The following is a 10,505-nucleotide window of genomic DNA, read 5'->3' as shown; positions in this document are numbered from 1 at the left end:
CCCTCATTACATTTAACACCTCCCTCCCCTCTCCCACCCTCCAGCCCCTGAGCTTCCCACCACACAGCGGGACAGGTTGGTCCATCTCCACCCCAGTGCAAGCTGGGAGAAATACAACAGAGCATTTGTTCTATACAACCTTATTCAGTGTGCTTTTGAATTTTTAAAAATTGGCAAAAAATTTTAAAGGACATGAACATCTGACTTTGAGATTGAGATAATGCACAAAGAAGATGGCGTGGGGTGTCAATCAAGTTTTTAACACTAAAATTTACAACAGCTCAACTTTTTAATTACGGTTTCCTCTTGGGAGTTACCTTTTGTTTTAATAGGTACTTCACCAATTACAAAGATAAAAATATTACACAATTTAAGTTGCTTGATTTCATAATATTTCACTTTGTAGGCACACACTATTTTCATCTATATGTTAATCTATTCTGTTGAAAAAAATATCAGTTTCTTTCTGGGAACAAAATGGAAACTACACTCAACAAGGGTTTCCAGTGGATTAAATGCAAACCAGGATAAGTTTAAGTTAGTTCTTAAATCTCAATTAAGAGAAAGAAAAATGGGATGCGGAGTCTAGACTTGCTGGAAAGATAAGAACCATAAACTGAAGGCTCAATTCTTTCACCACTGTGATATGGAAAGAGTTTACCTAAAGTAATTGAAAAAAATTTTTAAATGAAAAAAATACTTACTAGAGGAGAATGTACTTAATTTGGGGGGGAAGTACATATACAGGGTGGGGCAAAAGTAGGTTTACAGTTTTGAGTATGCAAAAGAGTTTATTCTTATATTATTATTTATTATTGTATTATTTTCCATATGAACACCTACTTTTGCCCCACCCTGTATATCACACAAAGGGCAAAGGAAAACAGACTGGTGGGTTGAGGTGATGCTGTTTTATTAAGCACTGTGGTGAGTTATTGGGTTGTGAAATCATCTTTACTAGAGTCAAGCAGAAAGCCAGGCATTTCAATACTTACAAAGGCTCTCTGAGACAAAATAGCCACTAGAACAGAAGTACCTTCCTTGAAAAGTATCGTTCAGGAAAACCAGGATACATGCACGCTACACAGTGTTTTGTTTGCTCACTTGCTCTGCCTTCAAGCCTCAAGTTTTCTCTAACCCCCCCTTTCACTTGATGCTACAGGCTGGCTCACTCCCTTCCACCACTTAGGGGCACAGCAGCTGCCAGCCTCCTGACACTGACGCTTCCCAGTAAAACCTGACTCAAAAATTAAACCCTCTCCCTACTTGCAAAATGAAACAAATCCTCAGTAGCACTCCTGCTGCCTAGGAAGGGTCTCACACCTTTAAAAAGAAAAACAGGCACCCTGGCTGGTTTGGCTCAGCAGTTAGAGCGTCGGCCCAAGGACCAAAGAGTTGTGGGTTCGATTCCAGTCAAGGGCACGTACCTCGGTTGCAGTTCGGTCCCCGGCTCTGGTCAGGCTCCTGCGGGAGGCAACCAATAGATGTGTGTCTCTTTCACATTGATGTTTCTCTCTGTCTCTCCCTCCCACTCTTGTCTGAACATAAACGGAAAAATATCCTCGGGTGAGGATTAAAAAAAACAAAGAAAAACAGTTGATGGAAGTTCCAATGAAAAAACTACTTTATATCATAGGAAATACTACATCCTCAATTTAGAACCAAAACAACCATTCATATTTCTGGTAATTTTCAAATTTTATTTCCAACTAATGCAGTAACAGAATACCAGTGCTAATCCTACAGGGAAAGTGGCAAACTTGTAAATAAACACGGTCACAAATTAGTATTCCAGTAGTACTTTGGCCTATGAAGATTTTGATAGGACAGGATTATTACAATCAGTCCTATATTACAGATTTGTGCTTCCTCCATACCTAGTCAAAAAATATTCACCTTACCTCAGTGATTCATCACGTATACATTTCTACTCTTTGTAAGCACTCTCCTTCCGGGATGCACTGTGTGAGGGGGAAATTCCTCTTACTCATGGGTTTTTCTATGGTATACAGAAAGAGCGGTCACTTCAGCAGTAATTTACAATGATATTAAATTTTTAGTTGAAAAATAAAAGAATTATCCTATTATATCCTTTCTCTGGGAGTAAAAAGACACACACCATTACAAATGTAGAATGAGTCAAACTTCTATTTTATTGACAGGAGTCCAAAATGAATACAAAAAAATGTCTCCCTTGCATGTTAAATATTTTTTTCCTTAAAAGGCTTCTGATAGACTCAGGTAGGTTAAAAGCTAAGAAGGTGTTTCAGCTTTTATAGTGAACCTTTTAAAAAAGGTTTAATAACATAAGTCACCACATCAGAGAACATATGGTCCCACAATCATTTTTAGATCTATAGCTTATAAAAAGAATTCGATTCTGCACTGATCCGCTCAAATAGAGGCTTAAAAATGTTTTAAGCCACTTTTATAATCTGATTAACTCTGAGTAAGTAAGAAAGGAAAATCCCAAAATGTAGCCCTCTATAGTATGTGGAATGTAAGAGAATGCTAACTCATGACCATGATAGGTAAAAATAAAAGGTTTAAAGCTATAAATGGAGCTGTGATAAATTACCTTGTATCACTGTAAAATGTCAACAAATGAATGATAGAGCTTATCAAGATTAAAACTTGAGATGTTACTTAAAACATAGTTGTGAAATTTATCATACTTTAATATTTGCTAAAACTAAAACTGAACAAATAAATTGCTCATTTATAGATTGTTTTTCACGTACTTTTTCTTTTACTGGGACCATAAACTGATCAGATAATACATAGCCCACACTTCCGGACAGTTATAACAAAGGATTTATTATCATCTGCAGATGAAATAAATGCACCATCCCAAATCTGAAAGGCTTTAACAAGCCTAACACATTTTTCAGGCTGTACCAAGGCACCAGCACTGCGTAAGATATATTATGCACCCAATTCTAGGAAAGAACATCTCCCTCAACATCAGTTCTGCACTGTTTCTGCTTTATAATACACTTCCAAACAGCAAAAATTTGCAAATATGTGCAAATATTATGGTCCATTTGTAATCCTGCTTAGTCATCATCTTCCTCTTCTTCTTCCTCTTCCTCAAAGCTATCTTCAAAGCCCTCGCTGTCCTCCTGGTCTTCATCCCCCTCTATTGCTGTATCCCACTGTGGGTGATTTTCTGGCACAGGCTTAGCCTCATGAACTTCCAACTATAAAGAAGAATTAAATGCAGACATTAGAAACTTGGGGGTAAATATTGGAAGATATAACTGAAAAAGAAAAAAGATCTTCTTTGTCCAAAGTAATTATAAAGAACTAGATTTTATGGTTGTAAAATCTGAAACATTCATTTGGAATAGACATTCATTCCAGACATAAAAAGGTAAATCTACTAACATGCAAATGTAGTTAAATTTCTAACTGTTTGATAGTTTAATTTATAGAAACAATTCTATTTATTCTGTGGCATGAACGATTAATAATTGTGATTCTTTATTTTTTACTAATTTCCTTTTTTTCTTTATTGATTTTAGAGAGAAAGGAAGGGAGAGGGAGAGACAGAAACATCAATGAGAGAGAACATTAATTGGCCACCTCCTGCATGCCCCTCACTGGGGATCTGGCCCGCAACCTGGGCATGTGCCTCTACTGGGGATCGAACCAGCGACCTCTTGGTGCATGGGTCGACACTCAACCACTGAGTCACACCGGCCGGGCAATAATTGTGATACTTGAGCAAGAACAATGAGTAATGTCTTAATGTTTTCTGCTGAAGGTTAAAAACCTCAAATGTGACTTTCAAAAAGGCATTTTGTAGCCTCCAAACTCATGCAGTAAAACTCTACAGCCAAGGGAAAGAAGTATAAGAGGCCTATCTCGACTGGCTCCCTTTACTCTGAGACCACAGTCCACAGGGAAACAGTACTGCAGCACAATCTCCCTAAGCCAACAGAATGTGTTCATAAAACCCAGTAGTGAAATAGTAAACACTATGGGACTGTGGTTAAAATGATACTTACACAAAGTATATACTCTCTAAAATGCTAAAGAATAAATTACTTTAAAAAATTAATAAACAGCATTTTCATATACCAATAATAAACTATCAGAAAGTGAAACAAAAAAAAATCCCATTTATAATCGCATTAAAAAAATACCTAGGAATATAATTTTAACCAGGATGTAAAAGACCCGACTTACAAAATTATGACACTGAAGAAAGAAATCAAAGAGCATACAAATAAGTGGATGCATATACCGTGGTCATGGATAGGAATAATTAACATTATTAAAATGTCAATATTTTACATAGAAATCTATAGATTGAACACAATTCCTATCAAGATACAAATGGCATATTTCACAGAACTAGAATAAATATTCCAAAAATGTATATGGAGCCACAAAAGACCTTGAATAACCACAGCAATCTTGAGAAAGAAGAACAAAGATGGCCTGGCCAGTGTGGCTCACTGGATTTGAGTGTCATTCCATGGAGTGAGAGGTCCCAGTCTGATTCCTAGTCAAGGCACATGCCCGGCATGCAAGCTCAATCCCCAGTAGGGGGTGTGCAGGAGGCAGTTGATCGAAGTTCTCTCTCACATCCATGTTTCTATCTCTCTTTCCCTTCCTCTCTCTCTAAAAAAAAAAATCAATAAAAACAAATTTTTTAAAAAAGAACAAAGTTGGAGGAATCATACTACCTGATATCAAACTATGTTACGAGGCCATAATAATCAAAACAGCCTGGTACTGGAATAAAAACAGACATATAGATCAATGGAAAATAATAGAGAGCCCAGAAATAAATCCACACTTTTATAGTCAATTAATATTTGATAAAGGAGAGCAAAGAGAGTCTATTCAATACATGGTGATGAAAAAACTGGACACATATAGAAAAAAGAAACTAGACCACCTTCTTACATCATACACAAGAATAAACTAAAAATGGATTAAAGTCTTAAATGTTAGACCCTGCCAGGAGGTTCAGTTGGTTGGAGCATCATCCCATAAACCAAACGGTGGCAGGTTTAATTCCAGGTCAGGGCACATACCTAGGTTGCGGGTTTGATCCTGGTTGGGGCATGTATGTGAGGAAACTGATTGATGTTTCTCTCTCACATTGATCTCCCCGCCCCCAAGCATATCCTTGGATGAAGAGTAAAACAAACATTTTTTAAAAAATTAAATCTTAGACTCAAAACCATAAAAAAAAAAACCTTGAAGAAAAGAGGCAGTAAAATCTCAAACATGTCTCGTAGTAATATTTTTTCTGATACATCTCCCTGGTAAGAGAAACAAAAGATAAACAAATGGGACTACATCAAACCAAAAAGGTTTTGCGCAGCAAAGAAAACCATCAACAAAATAAAAAGACAACCACAGACTGGGAGAATATATTCATCAATGATATATCTGATAAGAGGTTAATATCCAAAATTTATGAAGAACTTCTACAATTCAACACTAAAAAAAAAAAAAAAAAATACCCAGAAATATTCCAATTTTAAAAATGAAACTGGATACCTCTCCAAAAAGGACATACAGAATAGAAATATAAAAGATGCTCAACATCACTAATCATCAGAGAAATGCAAATTAAAGCCACAATGAGATATCACCTTACACCTGTCAGAATGGCTATCATCAATAAATCATCAAACAACAAGTGTTGGTGAGGATGTGGAGAAAAGGGAACCCTCGTGCACTGTTGATGGGAATGCAGACTGGTGCAGTCACTGTGGAAAGCAATATGGAGTTAGTTACCTCAAAAAATTAAAAAATGGGCCCTGGCCAGTTTGGCTCAGTGGTTGGAGCATCGGTCTATGGACCAGAGAGCCCAAGGTTCAGTTCCTATTAGGGGCACATACCAAAAAAAAAAAAAACACACAAAATATTAAAAAATGGAACTGCCATATGACACAGAGTTTCCACTTCTGGGAATATCCTAAGAAACCTGAACCAGTAATTTGAAAGAATATATGCACACCTATGTCCATTGCAGTGTTATTTACAATAGTCAAAATTTGGAAGCAGCCCAAATGTCCATCAATAGATGAGTGGATAAAAAAACTGTGGTACATTTACACAATGAAATAGTACTCAGCCATAAAAAAGAAAAACTTCTTACCCTTTGTGACAGCATGGATGGGCCTAGACAGTATTATGCTAAGTGAAATAAGCCAGTCAGAGAAAGACAAGTACCATATGATTTCACTCATATGTGGAATCTAATGAGAAAATAAACTAACAAGACAGAAACAGATTCACTGATAGAGAACAGACTGATAGCTGTCAGTGGGGAGGGAGGTTGTGGGGTTGGGTGAAAATGATGAAGGGATTAAGAAAGAAAAAAAAAAAAACCTCATAGACATAAACAGAAAGGGGGTGGGGAGAGGTATAAGAGGGAATAAAGGGGATAAACAGTGATGAAAGGAGACTTGACTTGGGGTGGTGAACACGACAATACAATATATAGATAACGTATTATAGAATTATACACCTGAAACCTATATAATTTATTAACCAATGTCATCCCAGTAAAGTCAATATAAAAATAAAAAACAGAGACAATTATTGTTATAAGTAGCTGGCATTAGATTTTCTAACACTCGGGCTCTTGGCCACGCATTCATTTAATGTATGTGTTTATGGAGCACATGCTATGTGAGCATGCTGGCCAGTCTGCTGGACAGGGACAGGTCTCTGAGGGAGACGGCTTGGAAAGTAAGCAGTGGAATTGATGGGAGGGCCCTTTAGGTTTCCAGGAGCCTGGCAGGCAGTCTAGAGTGAGAAGCAGCCAAGGACCTCAGGCATTGTTGGGAACAGCTGTCAATGAGAAAACTCCTAGTTACAGGGTCCTTTAAAAGGTAGCTTTTACTTTTCTGTTTATTCTAAACAATTGTTGTCCCTCAGAAGTGCTTACTATGAGCTCCTAGTTTCTGTGCTAAATGTTTTACATACTTTATTTTGACAATGCTGAACTTCATCTGAGCAACACCAGTTGAGAAATTTCCCCACTCTTTTGTGTTCTGGGGAATGGCTAAATGTAAAGGATCACCGGCCCTCTCAAATGCCAAGGTAGAACTCATCTTCATCTTTCCTTATGACAACCATAAAACTTGAGGATGACAACCTTGTTTACTTAGACCCCCTTCCTTTTGATAAAATGAACCTTTTCCCTATTACAATAACCTAAATAAAATCATCTCCTTTAAAAAAGAAAGAAAAATAAACACACCAACAAAATCTGTGGGAAAATACATCCTTTTCTAAAGAAAACAGAACCCTTATAAAGTCATAGCATATTATAGTACATTAAAAGGTATCACTTAAGATATCTATAGTCAAGGTTTCAAATCATTACAGTAATTTATGTTTAAGCTTCTAAATTGGTACCATTCTTTAACTCAACTTCTTGAAAGACTAGTCCATTAAATGTATCATATATAAAGTATGAAATGACCCCTTTTTCCCTCTATTACTCTATATTTTAAAGCTACAAATGCTTCCCTAGTATATTAAGCACTTCTTCAAATAGACAACCATATTTATTGAATAGTCATTATACTTACCTTCAAAGGTTTTATCTGATCCAAACCCATATAGGAGTCTGATCTCAAAAACACTGTATACTGATAATTTCCAGGCTTTCCTGGGGCAGGAAACTTCAGTTCTACCTGGAAGATAAAATCAGCACTTAAAATCTATATCTTAAAGAGTGGAAAACCCAACACCTCACTCCTAAAATTCCTTCACCAGAGTATTTAATAGCTAGGTGTTTACTCAGATGACAAATGTTTCAAAACTTCTAACAACAAATATGTGTATGACATTTATGTCATACATTACACTATACAAAAGGAAACAAAATTAGGCAGAATTGATGGGGTTAATTTGTATCTCCACAATTTAAGAAAATATATTTAAAGCAACAAAGTTCATGCTGACCATTACCTTGACAACTTGAAGAAATAAAGTAGAGTATAAAAGTAAAATAAATAAAATGCTGAAATAAAATAGACTTCATCAGAAAGGTAGTAATTATGGCTAAATTTTCTTATTTCTAAGCTAAATGCTGTAAGATAATAGAAATTCTATATATTGGTCTCTGCTCCTGGTTCCTGGCACAGAGCTACTCAAACCCCTATAACTTCCTAAGTGATAAGCACACTAGGAGCATCTTTTGTTATAATATATGTTCTTTGATCCCAGTTGCTAAATCCCTTGGAATTTCCTGGTGATAGGAATGTTTTGTTCTAATGAGGTGTCTCCTGGAGGGTTCCCAGATGAGAACTGGTCACCAGGAAGACCAAGCATGATCTGAGAAGCTTGAAACTTTCAGTGCCCCCCCGCCCCCCGCCATTCTCCAGAGAGGGGCTGGAAACTGAGTTAATGATCAATCACACCTACATGATAAGGCCTCCATAAAAATTCCCAAAGCAAAGGGTTCAGGGTAGCTTCCAAGTCTGTCAACACATGGAGATGCTATGCTAAGAAAGAACATGAAAGCGGTACCCTTTCCCGCATACCTCGCCCTATGTATTTCTTGCATACAGATGTTGATTATAATTTTTATCGTATTCTTCTATAATAAACTAGTACATGTGGTTCAGTCAGCCATTCTGGCAAATTACTAAAGCCAGGAGGGGGTCATGGGACCCTAATCTTTAGCTGTTTGGTCAGAAGTACAGGTGACAACCTGGGACTTGTGATTGGTGCCTGAAGTGGAGGAGTAGGGAATGGCAGTCTTTTCGGATTGAGCGTAACCTGTGAGATTTGACACTATCCAAGTAGACAGTGTCCGCATTTAGTTAAAATGTAGAACACTCAGCTGGTATGACAGAGAATTGCTTGGTGTGGGGGAGAAAAGCCACACATCTGTGTTAGAATTGTTGTGAGGTTGCTAGTAAAGGAGAAACAGCAGAAGTTGTGTTTTTCCTTTACAAATGCCCAATGCCTTAAAGGGTCAAAAAGATATTTTATTTCCTATCAAATCATAAACTTCAAATACAGAGTTATGAAATCTTAGAACTTTCAAGGCTACTTGGACAAGGAAGAATAAATGTTTAAGATGACATCTGGAATTTCTGGTTATCTGCCTCCAATGTCCAAAATTCAGACTTTGTCGGCAAGATTATGTATTAAAATTTGCTATTAAGCCCTGGCTTAGATGTTAGAGCATCGTGCTGATACATCAAGGCTGTCGATTGGATCCAGGGCCAGGGTACATACAAGAATCAACAAATAAATGCATAAGTGGAACAACAAATCAATGTCTCTCTTTTGCAAATTCAATTTAAAAATTATTTTTAAAAATTCTTAAAGTAGCCTGGCTGGTATGGCTCAGTGGTTGAGCCACACCATTCACCAAGAGGTCGCTAGTTCAATTCCTGCCCAGGTTGTGAGCCCAATCCCCAGTGGGGGGCATGCAAGAGGCATCCATGTTCTCTCTCATCGATGTTTCTATCTCTCTCTCCCTCTCTCCTCTTCTCTCTCTAAAATCAATAAAGAAAAAATATTTTTTTTAAAAATTCTTAAAATATGCCATTAAAACAAAATAGAAAAAATCATGGGAGAATCATTTTTAAAACCGATCTCACAGTTTGGCCTTTCTAGCTAAATACAAAACCTAAAAATCATAAAAGAAAATTTACTTAATCATACTATTAAAAAACTCCAAGTAAATAAGTGGATAAACAAGTATTTATATTTTTGCTTAGTAAAAACAACCTTAATAGAAAAACAAACTAGCGAAAAATATCAGCAATACATATAGTAACAAAGGGCTGATTTCATAATCTAAAAAAAAAATTAAAAACCAACAATCCAACAAAAATGAACAATGTTGCCCTGGCCGGTTTGGCTCAGCGGTTAGAGCGTCAGCCTGCTGTCCAGAGAGACCCGGGTTCGGTTCCCGGTAAGGGCATATACTTTGGTTGCAATTCCTGCTAAGGACATGTACCTTGATTGCAGTTTGTCCCTGGCCCTGGTTGGGTCGTGCGGGTGGCAACCACTCGATGTGTCCCTTTCACATCGATGTTTCTTTCTCTCTCTCTCCCTCCCCACTCTATCTGAATAAAAAATAAAAAAATGTCCTCGGGTGAGGATAAAAAAAAATGAACAATGTTCACAAATAGATACAAAAAGAAATACAATTCAAACACTGAATTTCAATCTTCAGTTCATTCCTAAGAGACACAGATTAAAACTGTACTGAATACAGCTAGCATAGTCAAAATTGAAGCAGGCAAGAAGCATCAATTGTATGCTAAAATGAGTGGGTAAGGGACTGTTGAAGAACAGGACAGTCACACAGTGCCCAAGTATCACTCCGCAGATTAGAAGGAAAAAATAGCTTTTTCAAAAGAGAAAAGCTTTAACTAAATGATCAACCATAATTTCAGCAATGTGGCCCTGATGTGATGCACTATGAAGGTTATAGCACCTGAGTAGTAGTTTTGCCAAAAATATTTAAGATGAATATAATCATGAGTAACCAATGAGACAAA

The 10,505-nt window shown here is 36.9% G+C and overlaps 1 protein-coding gene across 4 annotated transcripts in view; it reads right to left on the bottom strand.

Moving 5' to 3' along the window:
- Positions 1–2,136: 2,136 nt before the first annotated feature.
- The window catches only part of SEC63 (SEC63 homolog, protein translocation regulator), a 68,851-nt gene continuing 60,482 nt past the window's right edge, over positions 2,137–10,505 (bottom strand). For all 4 annotated transcript variants that reach the window (XM_036248607.1, XM_036248609.1, XM_036248608.1 and 1 more), the window contains 2 exons: positions 7,569–7,673; positions 2,137–3,200 (listed from right to left, as the gene is read on the bottom strand). In XM_036248607.1, coding sequence (XP_036104500.1) covers positions 3,057–3,200; positions 7,569–7,673 — 249 coding nt within the window. In that variant the 3' untranslated portion in view covers positions 2,137–3,056. The remainder of the gene's footprint in view (positions 3,201–7,568; positions 7,674–10,505) is intronic.

The sequence above is a fragment of the Molossus molossus genome, unplaced genomic scaffold (assembly GCF_014108415.1).
Source record: "Molossus molossus isolate mMolMol1 unplaced genomic scaffold, mMolMol1.p scaffold_m16_p_8, whole genome shotgun sequence".
NCBI classification, from domain to species: domain Eukaryota; kingdom Metazoa; phylum Chordata; class Mammalia; order Chiroptera; family Molossidae; genus Molossus; species Molossus molossus.
This window is presented reverse-complemented; position numbering and strand designations above follow the sequence as displayed.